Genomic DNA, 15,604 nt, shown 5'->3' with positions numbered 1-15,604 from the left:
AATTACGTGATGGATTTAGTTGACTACGGTATAAGGTTGTAGACAGTGTGACATACGGAAGTTTGGGTTGGTCACTGGATTGTGGGTTAGGGCGTCTCCGAGTATGTGTGTGTATTATTGCTAGAAAAAGACGTAGTGCTCGAAAACTAGTGTGCATGAAGATTTCTGTCGTGTTTTACTGTGCATCACGCACCGATCCGCTGTTGGTGATTGTTTGCCTTTCCCTTATTTTTACATGTTGTTCGATCCAAGAATTTCCATTGTTGTTATTCATTATGTGTGTGTGTATATTTTGAGCTATTTATTTTCATTGTACAAATCATATATAACGGTGATATGATCGCTAAATGAATAAATAAATGAAAGCGGTTATCTGCGGTTCAAGAGCAAAATCCAACGTAGTTTTTTTATTGTTGTATTATCTACAAACAAGACGCCCGTTGTGTTGATTGACATAACTAATATTACGGTATCGGAGTTCAGTGCAGCTACTTCATATGACATGAAAACATCATTTCTTGAGAACTGAAGTAAACACCACTGTTTAACTTACTAGGGTAAACACATGGCCAATATATTGGAACACTCACCTATGGTATTTAGTACACAAAGCCTGATAGAACCAATGAGCTTAAGGGACTGAAAGAGATTCTGTTCACGCGTTGTATCGCTATTGATGAACATTGTTTTGGTTTGAGGGCAGTGGAAGTGAGGACAACATCTTGCTGAGCGTTGAATAGTTGTGTGTAGCTATGGCGTCGACAATTTAAAGCAAATATGTGTAATATGGCTGTGCATCAAGAATAAGTGGATTTTATTTTTTATTTACAATCTGTATCGTGTGTTCTATTTAAATGCCCAAGTGCCTGATGTAACTAAGTCCTGCGTTCTGTGATTGTTTATCGACACAGTTACACATAACATGAAGGCGTTATACTAGTGGCTAGCAATTTTGCTGTGGCAGGGTAGTAGTAATGAAGATGAGCCCAGGATATTGCGCTCAAGCGAATGTATGTAGCCCGAGGGGGGCACTATTTTTTTGTTTTGTTTGGGAATAAGGGAGGATGGAACTAAAAGTTTGGGTGGAAGGCATTCAGCGCATAGTTTGTGGCGTCACTGACAGCACGACTTGTCAGGTGAGTACATTTTCAATTTATAAATCATATACAGTAGTCTTGTTTAGATGTGGCAGGACCAGCTTAATTTTTACGAACATTGACAACAGCATGACGTAATTTACAGGGTAATATGAAATAAATAACGTCTACAATTGCTGTGTATGAAACTGCTAATAGAAGTAATTAGGTATATGAAGTAAGCAATATCATGTGGTAGCCGTATTGTAACTTCACAGTGCTGCTGGGGGGAAAAAAAACTTCTATTGTACTGGAAGGTTTACTACTCCGCGATGTGCTTGCCCAGACCATATTTTGTTAATGAGAAAAAGAGACGTTGAGTTGTTTCAGTTCTTCAGATACCAGTACTCCATATACTCTATTATTGTTGGAAGAAGTATGTGTTGTGTGTGCAAGTAGAGTAATTCTGTAATATGCCAAGTAGATAACTGGTAGAGTGATGGGAGGTATGTTACTCTAATCCTTGTTTGACCATCCTGGGTTACGTTCTCCTAATTTTCATCCCCTAGTTCCAAGTGAATGCTGATAGGATAATGTAAAGCATATGTTGTGTAACTGTCTAATGAGTAAATTTACTCAGTGTAAAGTGAACTTAGTGTGTGAGATTTGAATGCTCCCATATTGGCTCTCACAATACCCCAAAAATAACATTTTTCTAAAGAAATGCATTAACTACACATTTTATTGCCTGTCAGCTATAAATGCATATTTGCATATTGTGGCACTGCTGAATGATTTAATTGTTGATATGAAGTACTAAATGTAATTTATTTTGATAGAAAACATGCAAGCATAATGTTTGTCAGTTATGCCACACAACATACATGTAGACTGATATCCATATTGCTACATGCACTGTAAATGCACTGCACTATGTACTTCCCTAAGTCACTAAGGTGTATGGTGAGATGAACCCATTGAGAAGGCCACAGGTCAGTTTACTGTCCTATCCATGTCCACAGAAACTGAATGATGTACATTTTTGTATATATGCTTGAAGTTATCTGTGATGTCTCGTACTTTTTATGTTAAATGTGCTAAGGACAAATATTAAAGGGGGTGTGGGGCCTTAGAAGGGCTGTAGACTCAGGCCTCCAGGTGGGCAGAGAGAGGGCGGAAGGTTCCACTCCGATCAGAATCTCAGCTAACTGTCCAAAAAAAAAAAAAAAAAATCATACAAGATGCAGTCATCATCATAAAATAAAATCTGAAACAAATTTCTTTGTTACTCCTTCGTCTTAATGAATTTGCGTAAATCAGTTTTAAAAATATAAGATTGAACATAGTGCATTAAACTTGTGTTTAATATTTTCCAGTGAAGCAAGAAGGTAGATAACTCGTAACGGGAATGTCAAAACTTTGTGAAAAATATTGAGGTGATCTTATTGAAGACAGTTTTCATTCTGAAATTCTTCATTTTCGTGAGTATTTGAAGTGTTTCCTCAAAGAACAGGCTGCCAATATTTGACTGCTTGAATTACATGAATTAGTCTTTGAAAAGGAGCTTGGTGATGTTTTTCCACATGTAATGATTGCTAAGTCATGAATTGTGAGGCTGAGAGGGTATCTTCATACTAACTCTTATCAAGAACAAATTGTGTGCTACAATGCAAGAGCAACACATTTCCACTCTTGCCTTGTTGTCATTTGAGCAGGAGGTGACCAGTTCTCTTGATTTCCAAGATGTGATAGAGGACTTCACTAGGCTTAGAGTTTGTGTTTATGTGATAGGGTAACTTTGTACGGTTTTTTTATGCACTTGAAAGTTCTGTTATGCAAGTTATATCATCATCTAATGCAATGAAATGAAATGGCATCGTTGATGTTGTAGAATGACATGTATTCCTTTAACTTTACTACTGTACTTTCACAGAAATGTATTAGGCTTGCTTGATGTCAGCAGGGGCCACACATTGGGCTAATGTGGCCCTGTGTAACATGTTAAGTTCTAGGCAATTTGCATATTTTCCAGATACATGATTGAAATCTGACATGCAAAGAAGTTGAAAATTAGAAACTGCAAACAAATATAATTCTAAATTCAGAAGCTCAAACGAAATTATACGGTATTTATCTAGTCAGATCTGTTGTTACATACAGTAATGAATACTCATTGAAACTGATTTGTACATAGGATACCTTCTTAGTGAGCACCATAACAGAGAAAGGCTTCCCTTAGGTTTGTTGTTGCGAATGACAGTGACTGGAAATCTTTTGTTTCTAGTAGCTGATTTCTGTCATGTGTCCTTTGTTGTTTGTGACATGCATTAATCATCCATTGATTGCTCTGTCACAAAATTTCCTTCTTTTTTCAGTCTTTTTTTTTTTTTTTTTTTTTTTTTTTTTTTTTTTTTTTTGACAAGACAGCTACAAACATGTTTCTGAATCCTTTCATGCTGAAGCTAGTGAATAGATAATTTTTTTTTTTTTTTTTTTTTTTTTTGGGGAGGGGGGGGGTAGCTGTTGGGCCTGCAGAGTTGCACGATTTACTGTGATAATAGTAATAATAATGTTAATGTTTACTCTTACTTTCATCATTTTGTACTCTGCACCCATCCTACACACTCAAGTTAAATCATCGGTATCACTCTTTGCAGGGATCATATCAAAAGTTTGCTGGGTACCTAATTGCACTGAAACAATAAAAATATAGAGGAGTGACAAAAGAAGTCTACTTCATGTGAATATTAGTTCAGTCTGATATAGCATTCTCTTTTGATAGTTGGGCCTTGCTATGTACTTCACCTTTAAAATCATTCCTATTTCTAGTTCCATAATTAGGGATGTGGCTGTTGAAAACTGGAAATTGTCTCAGAAATTTCAGGTAACACACACATTTGTGTGTTTGTGTGTGATTGTTTGTTTGTAATCGTACAGGAGTCATACTTTTAAATTCTATAAAATATTCCAGTCCAGTACCTTGTTGATAAAGCCTCTCTTTATCCTTATTGCTCGTTTTGGACTTTTAAATGATTGTCTTACTAACTTGCATTTCCCCCATACTCTTTAATGGGCTATGCACATTCACACAATAAGCACATAGCACTGCTGGTCTCTCAACAGTCTTTAGACATTGCATGGACCTTTTCCTATTCTTTGTCATTCTTACAAATATATCCACTCAGTCTGGATAAACGTCTGTTTCCACAACAAACATTTACTTAAATACAGAGAAATATACACGTTTGAAAGCACTGTCTGAAGAATGTTCTGATAAGCAACACAATGCAGATAAAGGCTCCAAAAGTACTGTGAAGAACTCTTGTATGTGCTAAAAGTGTTGTACTGGTAGGGAGCCTTTCAGCTCTTAGGTTAGAAAGTTTGTATTGGAGACATTTTTTATTTATTTATTCATCCATCCGTCCAGGATTCATCTGATAATTGTATTGCATTTGTCGTCATAATACAATGAAAATAAGGGAGTTAAAATATACAGATTCATAGAATAGGTAACAATGTTTTTATGAAGGAAGGAAAGGTGGTTGGCCATAGCCTTGCTGAAGGAACTGTCTCAGAATTCGCCTGAAATGATTTAGGAAAAGCTAAATCAGTATAGTCGGACAGAGTAATCTCCATCCTCCTGAATAGGAGGTTCGTGTGTTAACAGCTTCACTGCTTCGTTCTGTTGGTACCTATTGTACAATGGTTTTTTTGTTGATATACAGTTTGGACAAGATAACTTACATTGTTTTGGTCTTCAGTTCAAAGACTGGATTGATGCAGCTCTCCACACTATGATATTTTGTGCAAGCCTTAACATCTCTGAATAACTACTGCAACCCGCATCCATTTGTACCTGCTTATTGTACCAGTATTAATCATTCTTCTATAGAACCGCACTTCAAAAGATTCTATTCTATTCTTGTGTGAACTGCTCATTGTCCACGTCTCACCTTGATACAAGGCTACATTACAGACAAATGCCTTCAGAAAAGACTTCCTAACACTTAAATTTATATTTGGCGTTAACAAATTTCTCATCTTCAGAAACGATTTTATTCCCATTGCCAGTCTACATTTATATCCTCTCTACTTCATCCATCATGAGTTTTGTATTCCCAAATAGGTACCTCAGTCACCATTGCCAAAAGCTTTCTCTAATTTTACAAAACATATGGAGATAGGTTTGAATTTCTTTAACCTGTCTTCTCAGATAAGTTGTAGAGTCAATATTGCCTTGTGTGCCCCAGCATTTCTCCAGAAACCAAACTGATCTTGTCCGAGGTTAGCTTCTAGCAGTTTTTCCATTCTGCTGTAAATAGTTTGTGTCATTATTTTGCAACAATTATTTATTAAACTGATGAACCATGGACCTCGCCGTTGGTGGGTAGGCTTGTGTGCCTCAACGATACAGATAGCCGTACCATAGGTGCAACCACAACGGAGGGGTATCTGTTGAGAGGCCAGACAAAACGTGTGGTTCCTGAAGAGGGGCAGCAGCCTTTTCAGTAGTTGCAGGGGCAACAGTCTGGATGATTGACTGATCTGGCCCTGTAACACTAACCAAAACGGCCTTGCTGTTGCGGTACTGCGAACGGCTGAAAGCAAGGGGAAACTACAGTCGTAATTTTTCCCGAGGGCATGCGACTTTACCGTATGATTGAATAATAATGGTGTCCTCTTGGGTAAAACATTCTGGAGGTAAAATAGTCCCCCATTCGGATCTCTGGGCGGGGACTACTCAAGAGGACGTCGTTATCAGGAGAAAGAAAACTGGCATTCTACGGATCGGAGCTTGGAATGCCCGATCCCTTAATCGGGCAGGTAGGTTAGAAAATTTAAAAAGGGAAATGGATAGGTTAAAGTTAGATATAGTGGGAATTAGTGAAGTTCGGTGGCAGGAGGAACAAGACTTTTGGTCAGGTGAATACAGGGTTATAAATACAAAATCAAATAGGGGTAATGCATGAGTAGGTTTAATAATGAATAAAAAAATAGGAGTGCGGGTAAGCTACTACAAACAGCATAGTGAACGCATTATTGTGGCCAAGATAGACACGAAGCCCACACCTACTACAGTAGTACACGTTTATATGCCAACTAGCTCTGCAGATGATGAAGAAATTGATGAAATGTATGATGAGATAAAAGAAATTATTCAGGTAGTGAAGGGAGACAAATGAAAGAGGAAGCCGCCTGGTAGAATTTTGCACAGAGCATAACTTAATCATAGCTAACACTTGGTTCAAGAATCATGAAAGAAGGTTGTATACATGGAAGAACCCTGGAGATACTAGAAGGTTTCAGATAGATTATATAATGGTAAAACAGAGATTTAAGAACCAGGTTTTAAATTGTAAGGCATTTCCAGGGGCAGATGTGGACTCTGACCACAATCTATTGGTGAAGAAACTGCAAAAAGGTGGGAATTTAAGGAGGTGGGACCTGGATAAACTGACTAAACCAGAGGTTGTACAGAGTTTCAGGGAGAGCATAAGGGAACAATTGACAAGAATGGGCAAAAGAAATACAGTAAAAGTAGTATGGGTAGCTTAGAGGGATGAAGTAGTGAAGGCAGCAGAGGATCAAGTAGGTAAAAAGACGAGGGCTAGTAAAAATCCTTGGGTGACAGAAGAAATATTGAATTTAATTGATGAAAGGAGAAAATATAAAAATGCAGTAAATGAAGCAGGCAAAAAGGAATACAAACGTCTCAAAAATGAGATCGACAGGAAGTGCAAAATGGCTAAGCAGGCATGGCTAGAGGACAAATGTAAGGATGTAGAGGCTTATCTCACTAGTGGTAAGATAGATACAGCCTACAGGAAAATTAAAGAGACCTTTGGAGAAAGGAGAACCACTTGTATGAATATCAAGAGCTCAGATGGAAACCCAGTTCTAAGCAAAGAAGGTAAAGCAGAAAGGTGGAAGGAGTATATAGAGGGTCTATACAGGGGCAATGTTCTTGAGGACAATATTATGGAAATGGAAGAGGAGGTAGAGGAAGGTGAAATGGGAGATATGATACTGCGAGTTTGACAGAGCACTGAAAGACCTAAGTCAAAACAAGGCCCTGAGAGTAGACAGCATTCCATTACAACTACTGACAGCCTTGGGAGAGCCAGTCCTGACAATGCTCTACCATCTGGTGAGCAAGATGTATGACACAGGCGAAATTCCCTCAGACTTCAAGAGGAATATAATAATTCCAATCCCAAAGAAAGCAGGAGTTGACAGATGTGAAAATTACCAAACTATCAGTTTAATAAGTCACGGCTGCAAAATACTAACGCTAATTCTTTACAGACGAATGGAAAAACTGGTAGAAGCCGACCTCGGGAAGATCAGTTTGGATTCTGTAGAAATGGTGGAACACGTGAGGCAATACTGACCCTACGACTTATCTTAGAAAAAAGATTGAGGAAAGGCAAACTTACGTTTCTATCATTTGTAGACTTGGAGAAAGCTTTTGACAATGTTGACTGGAATACTCTCTTTCAAATTCTGAAGGCGGCAAGGGTAAAATACAGGGAGCGAAAGGCTATTTACAATTTGTACAGAAACCAGATGGCAGTTATAAGAGTCAAGGGACACGAAAGGGAAGCAGCGGTTGGGAGCGGAGTGAGACAGGGTTGTAGCCTCTCCCCATTGCTATTCAATCTGTATTTTGAGCAAGCAGTAAAGGAAACAAAAGAAAAGTTCGGAGTAGGAATTAAAATCCATGGAGAAGAAATAAAAACCTTGGAGTTCGCCGATGACATTGTAATTCTGTCAGAGACAGCAAAGGACTTGGAAGAGCAGTTGAACAGAATGGACAGTGTCTTGAAAGGAGGGTATAAGATGAACATCAACAAGAGCAAAACGAGGATAATGGAATGTAGTTGAATTACGTCGGGTGATGCTGAGGGAATTAGATTAGGAAATGAGACACTTAAAGTAGTAGATGAGTTTTGCTATTTGGGGAGCAAAATTACTTATGATGGTCAAAGTAGAGAGGATATAAAATGTAGACTGGCAATGGTAAGGAAAGTGTTTCTGAAGAAGAGAAATTTGTTAACATCGAGTATAGATTTAAGTGTCAGGAAGTCATTTCTGAAAGTATTTGTATGGAGTGTAGCCATGTATGGAAGTGAAACATGGACGATAAATAGTTTAGACAAGAAGAGAATAGAAGCTTTCGAAATGTGGTGCTACAGAAGACTGCTGAAGATTAGATGGAGAGATCACATAACTAATGAGGAGGTATTGAACAGAATTGGGGAGAAGAGGAGTTTGTGGCACAACTTGACTAGAAGAAGGGATCGGTTGGTAGGACATGTTCTGAGACATTGAGGGATCACCAATTTAGTACTGGAGGGCAGCATGGAGGGTAAAAATCGTAGAGGGAGACCAAGAGATGAATACACTAAGCAGATTCAGAAGGATGTAGGCTGCAGTAGGTACTGGGAGATGAAGAAGCTTGCACAGGATAGAGTAGCAAGGAGAGCTGCATCAAACCAGTCTCAGGACTGAAGATCACAACAACAACAACAGTTCGGTAATATTCATAGCTGCCTTCTTTGGAATTGGGATGCTTACACTCTCATGGCTGGCTCTCCCAAGGATATCAGCAGTTCTCAGGGAATGTCATCTACTCCAGGGATCCTGTTTCGGCTTTGGCCTTTCAATGCTCTGTCAAATTCTTCTTGCAGTAGCAAATCTCCCATATTCTCTTCATTTACTTCTTTTTTCATTTCCTGTATAATTGCCTTCAAGTTAATTTCCTGTGTATTACCCCTCTGTATATTCCTTCCACCTTTCAGCTTTCCTTTCTTTGCTTGGTTCTGATTTTCCATCTGAGCTCTTGATAATTGTATAGCTGCTTCTCTTTTCTCCAAAGGCATCTTTAAGTTTTCTGTAGACAGTATCTATCTTTCCCCTAGTTATATGTGCTTCTGTACACTTAAATTTGTCCTTTAGCCACTTCTGCTTAACCATTTTGCACTTTCTGCCAGTCTCAATTTTTAGATGTGTGTGTTCCCTTTTTCCTGCTTCCTTCGCTATATTTTTATATTTTCTCCTTTCATTGACTAAATTCAATATCTTCTGTGATTTCTTCTAGGTCTTACTTTTTTACCTATTTGATAATCTGCTGCCTTTGCTATGTTATCTCACAATGCTACCCATTTGTCTTCTACTGTATTCCTTTCCCCTGTGCCAATCACTGCATGATGCTTGCTTTGAAACTCTCCTTAAGCTGTGATTCTTTCAGCTTATCCATGTGCCATCTCCTTAATTTCCTATGTTTTAGCAAATTCTTCAATTTTAATCTACAGTTCATAACCAGTAAATTATAGTCAAATTCCACATTTGCCCCTGATGATTAAATTATATTCAGTGCAAAATTCTACCGGCAGTTTCCTCTTTCGTTCCTTTCCCCTAGTTCATATTCTCCTGCTACAGTATTTTTCCTTCTCTTCCTCTCCCTATTACCAAATTCCAGTAACTCATCACATTAAAATTTTTCTCTCCTTTAACTACATGAATAATTTCTTTTATCTCATCTTACATTCTTTCAATCTCTTCATCTATGATGCTAGTTAGCATTAGCTTATCCTTTTGTAGTGGATGTTGGCTTTGTGTCTCTCGTGGCATCAATAATGCGTTCATTTTGCTATTTATAGTAGCTTATCGTATTTTCTCATTAATTATTAGACCTACTCCTGCATTGTTTTGTGTTGATTACCTTTTACTGCCTTGACCAAAAGTCCTCTTCATCATACCATTGAAATTCACTAATCCTTTATATATCTGACTTCAATGTATCCATTTCCATTTTTAAATTTTCTGACATGCTGACCCAATTGCACTCTCTAGTCGATAGAATGCCAGTTCTATTTTAGGAAATCATCCTGAGTAGGCCCCACCTGGAGGTCCAAACATGGAATATTTTACCCAGAAGGACGCCATCGTCATTTAACCATACAGTAGAGCTGCATGCCCTCTGGAGAAATAATGGCTGCAGTTTACCCTTTCTATCAGTCATTTGCAGTACCAGCAAAGCAAGGCCATATTGACTGATTTTGCAAGGCCAGAACAGTCAATCATCCAGACTGCCCTCTTCAGGAACCATATTTGTCTCACCTCTCCTCATATATGCCCCTGCATTGTGATTGCACCAATGATACGGCTGTCTGTATCGTTGAGGCACACAAGCTACCCCACCTCAGCGATGTGTGTGGTTTATGGAACAGATAACTTTCGGCATAAAAATAAATTTTCATTGTTTCTTCATATATCTGTAGACTATCACTGCACACACTATGGACACCCTCTGGTGACTCCAGGACCACAAACACTATTATTCTCAATGCACATCTCCATTATCCTCCTTTCAATCTGTCTGGAAAACTGAGTCAACATCGGAAGTAAACTACACCTGCATGCGGTCAAACTATATCTTGATTTTAGTCTGATTAAAAAGGCTGGTGGTTTTATGTAATTGTAGAGAAATGATAATCTGTGTGTTTAGTGTGATTTTACGAATATTGTTCCCTTGACAGCGACCCAAAAGAAAAACATTGTAGTATGTCTGAGACATATCTCAAATGTTGACAGAGTACTCAGAGTTCTAAGGGAATAAAGAAAATGATTAGTAGTGTTTAGAACATAAAATAATATTTATAGCAAAATCTTAAATGCCGTTTCAGCTCATGTATCCATTCTACTCAGTAATATATGAATTTTATTTAAGTCACAAGGTTTTTTGTGACTGACTGAATACTGATTTTTGTTACCTCTCTTTTGAGTTAGGTGTTATAATATATCAACAATTATTCACGTCTGTCTGTACTAACATCTTTGTCACATAATGCAACAGTTAAATATTCAGTAATAGTCTTTACACACAAAAAAACTGAGCAACAACACTCCCAGTACTACAGACAAGCTGCTGGGTACTAAAAAAGACTTGTCCTTCAAAAATGATATCTGGATCAATCCACATCGTGCTCTCTCTCTCTCTTATAAGATCATTGTCAGTATATTATATCCCAATCCTCCTCCTCATAGGTAGCTCTCTACTACTAATGAAAATGCAAGAATACCTATGGCATTTTCAATTAAATCATGTTGAAAGGTGTGACTCGTGTTGTAATAGTACAACTCTGTATGCGGGTCTAGTGCAGCAGGGGATACAACCCGTCGGCTTTGGACAATGGCGTCACAAGTCGCCAGATAGCAGTTTACCATTTTCGCTTTTGCTGTTATGTTTCAGTTTCGTTTTTTTACTGATTGCTTAATAAAGTGGATCTGTTTATTCTATCTCGTGAGATTTTTTTTTTTAAAAAGCCAAAAAACACTTATCAGCCACTGAAGGGAGCTACAACACTAAGAAGAATCGCTTCTCGATTGGCGACTTGTGACGACAGTGTCCAAAGCCGACGGGTTGTATCCCCTGCTACACTAGTCCCCTGTATGCAGTACTGGGTTACACAACACTATATTGCAAAGCTGTGTGGTGACAGTATAACAATTTCTGGTATGAAGTGTGCCAAGAATTTTATTTTGATTTATTCACTGTTAGAGACTAGTGACACAAAAACTGCCACCATGACACTCCATTGCTAAAACATTTCACAGTGGTACCGGGAAAATGTCAGTGCTGTCTGTTCCTTTCGATGAAGAATTACATCAGAGATGCCATTGGAAGCACTTCATGTGGACTCAACATGAATGCTCTCGATGCTTATAAACTTTGGGCAACCTTATTACAATGATAACTAATCAGTGGACTGACAGTTCTCATAAGAGCAACTTTATTGGACATGATGATGAACACATAAGCAGTAGGCACAAACAACTTTGGCAAGTCCCTTATACTTCTTAGAAATTACTACAGCAACTCTTATAGAGTGAGCTTATGCCGTGGTAAGACAGTGTGGACTTGTGTTCAACTCCCTATCTGGGCATCTGGATTTAGGTTTAGGTTTTCTACCATTTCCCTAGAATACTTAAAGCAAATACTGAGACTGTTCATTTGAAAGGGCACAGCTGATTTTCTTTCTCTCTGAATTTTGCTCCACATCCGATGACCTCATTATCAATGGAACATTATACCCTAATCTTCCTTCCCTTTTTTCTGTAACCCTGTGCTTCATTTAATACAGTCACTAAAATAAAAACCAAATATGTTTGCCAATAAAGTACTTGAACTTGCTCCTCCTCAGTCCTGTCATCCAGTCATCACATGGACCGTCAGGATTTTTTTAGAGGGACTGAGTAGAGTACGTTCCGCTGTAGTTACACAAACAAGTGGGTGTCCTTATGAAAACTGCCTGTATAGGTTTTTGTTTTAAATCTTGTCTCTGCCCATTATCATTTAATAGCAATATTCATACATGTAATATTGGGAATAAAAATCACCTCGACTATTTCCAATTTAATCTCAACTCTTGTACAGAAAGGAGTGAATTAGACAGTCTTCATTTTCTGTCCCTTCCTTCCTGTAAAGAAGCATAATCTGTATGCAGATTGTGTGTGTATGCGTGTGCGTATGTGCATGTGCGTGCGCGCATATTTAGCTGTCTTGTTTCATATCATTGTATTACTCACAACTTCTGAAATATCTTTGAGTGAAAAGTCACAGAAGACTTTTGCAGGTTATGAGTAGTATATTGTTTTGAAACTAGAAAGTGAAATATGCAAGGAATCCACTTGCAGAATACAAAAGAGTGTGTTTTTAAAAGTGCAGAAGAAATGAAAGTAGTGAATGGGTGCAATGAAAATTGGCTCTAACTCAGCCTTGCAACAAAACTAAATGCGATCATCATCAGAAAGTGTAATAAGGAACAAATAGTGCTCCTAACCACTGTGAATATTTTGCCACTAAAGGAAAAAAAAACAAAATTTTTAATATGTGGTGTGTGGAGGGGGGAGGGAGAGGAAATAATAATCATTTTACAGCTGCTGCAGATGAAGCCATTTAATCAAATTAATAGTCATACATCCATCCATTTATTGTTTACTGGGTGTATTTCCTAGTCCCATACCTCACTCTATGTGACCAAGCAAGTTTTCAAAACACACCTGACTGTTAGTCAGAAGGCACATGATGTAGATTGTGTTATTTTTCTGTATCCCTTGAAAATTCAAAGATGTTAGTTTAAAAGAGGCCACAACGGATGTGAAATTATGTTCTACCTGTGATGACGTTCTGGGAGTGCCTCTTTATCCCGGGTGAGGGCCAAGCCCCATAGTCTACTGGCCTTCTGAAGATCAGCAACTGTTCCGGGTCTTCTCCTGTGTGGTGCTATTTGTACAGGTGTGTCAGTTCTTGCTGAATATGTTGCATCAATTTTGCTGTCCTCTTCTTATCTCTCCACCTTTCAACTGCATAAAAGACAAGTTGAAGATATCCTCTTATCCTTAAGCCCTCCCAAGTCTGAATTATATAAAGAAATTTTCACTGACTGGGAACTGCTTGATGCTCTTGACTCATGTTAGGACCCCAGGCCTGGATTTGATTCATAATTGGCTAGTCAAACCTCTGAATGTGATTGATAGACTCTATCTACTCAGAGCCTTCAATCATATTTGACCAGAAGATGTTTTCCTTCACAATGGAGAGGCAGTGTAATTATCCTAATCCTTAAACCGGGAACAAATCCAATGTCAGTCGATAGCTATTGACCAGTTAGCATCATTAATGTGCTATGCACATTACTTGAAAGGGTGCGAATCTGGTGATTATGTTGGGTTCTCGGCACAGAGGGATCTTTGTAAATTTTGTTTCTGAAGAACAGCATTCTCTATACATTAGCATCACAGTGCAGTTAAAAAAAAACACTCGTATGGGGTGTGACACCACTTGGTGTCATCTCGTTTTGCTTACCCTCTGTGACTGGGACTTTCAAGGCTCACAACTGGTTTTTTATCATCAGTTTTTATCCCCACAGTTGTTTCAGATCTGAGTTGCTACATTGCTTAGCTCCCCACAAATCCAAGAGAAAAGCATCCCTCAGCATTCTGTGCTGATTGTTACTCTCTTCCTCATTACTATCAATGGGTTAGCGACCTCTTTCAGAACAGTAGTTATCACTGCACTGCATGTTGACTACTTTTGCATTTTGTATAGCTCCAAGTTCGTAGCTTTGCCTGAACTCCAACTTTAGGGAGCTATTAATAGGGATTGTGCTTTTGAACCCTTTCCCATGGCTTCCAATGTTCTCATGTGGAAATGTGAGTTGTACATTTCTGTAGTCATGTATCCTGACCCAGAACTGTGTTTGGACAGCTGTTGCTTGGACGATGTCCCACAGCCTTGAACTTTGGGACTCCTCTTTCATTAAAAACTAACATGGTTGACCCATATTTGTGAATTTAAGATTATCTGAATTCAAAAGCTTAACACTATTTGCTTCCTTGTCCATGCCTCTTGGGGTTTGGATCATGGTACCCTACTCTGTATTTACCAGGCTGTGGTCTCATCCCAGCTTTATTATAGCTGCCAGGTTTATTCATCCTTGAAATTATTGGACCCAGTACATCATTATTAAGACAGGCCACAGGCACTTTCTAGATGAGTCCTGTAGACAGGCTCCTTGCTGGTGTGGTGATATTTTTTTTTCAGTCCCTTGCTCACACAATCATCACATGACAATTTTGTAATCATGCAGTGTAACATCCTTTTCTTTCGTACAAGGGATCTTGAACATGACGTTCTTGGGTGGTTTACCAGTTGACGTGTGTTTCAAGACCCTCTGCAGGCACCTCCACCTGCCCTCCATAGATTCTGCTCCCTCGTGGATTCCTGTGCATTCTTCCTTATTTAGCACCCAGACCATGAATTAGGACCAATCTATTTCAAGGATCTAAAGTTTCAGATGCCCTCATGGACTTTTAGGGTCTATTCCTCTCAGTTCTTCTGGAATATCAAGGTGTGTCTTCATTTACATTAACTGAGACACTGAAACAGTGGACAGAATGGGATATGCTTTTTACGTTGCTAGCTGGTCAGTAACAACACTCACTTCCTAAGGTGTACAGCATTTTTATGACTTAAGTGATGGCTATTAACAGAACCCTACATTTTATTAAACAGTTCTCCCTCAACCATTTTTTAATTTGTAGTGACCAAATGGGCAGTCTCTAGCTATTGATCAATGTTACTCTTGTCACCCTGTGATATCTGCTCTCTGACATGAGTCATACTACCTGTTCATTGGTCTTTTGGTCCTAAGTCATATGTGTTACTCGGAGAATAAACTGACTGAAAGTTTGACTAGAGATGCAATTACTCACCTAACATTCGCTTGGGTGATGCCAGGTGCAGATCTTTTGATGCAAAGAAAAACCCCACTCACTCCGAGATGAAACATCATTTGGTGGGCTACTATCCTCTGTAATAAACTCTACACTATCAAGAAGGCTATGGCTACATGTTCCTCCTCTTTCTGTTCTTACGGGAAGAAATCCACTATTGCATGTTCTCCCCTCCCCCCCCCCCCCATATCAGTCATACCAGAGTAACTCATAGTTTTATCTTGTAT

The 15,604-nt window shown here is 38.6% G+C and overlaps 1 protein-coding gene across 2 annotated transcripts in view; it reads left to right on the top strand.

Moving 5' to 3' along the window:
* Nucleotides 1-688: 688 nt before the first annotated feature.
* The window catches only part of LOC124721534 (ras association domain-containing protein 8), an 85,345-nt gene continuing 70,429 nt past the window's right edge, over nt 689-15,604 (top strand). For both annotated transcript variants that reach the window (XM_047246559.1, XM_047246558.1), the window contains exon 1: nt 689-1,136. In XM_047246559.1, the coding sequence (XP_047102515.1) occupies nt 1,065-1,136 (72 nt within the window). In that variant the 5' untranslated portion in view covers nt 689-1,064. The remainder of the gene's footprint in view (nt 1,137-15,604) is intronic.

The sequence above is a fragment of the Schistocerca piceifrons genome, chromosome X (assembly GCF_021461385.2).
Source record: "Schistocerca piceifrons isolate TAMUIC-IGC-003096 chromosome X, iqSchPice1.1, whole genome shotgun sequence".
Lineage (NCBI taxonomy): Eukaryota > Metazoa > Arthropoda > Insecta > Orthoptera > Acrididae > Schistocerca > Schistocerca piceifrons.
Note: the sequence above shows the minus strand (reverse complement) of the source record. Positions and strands in the feature narration are given on the sequence as shown.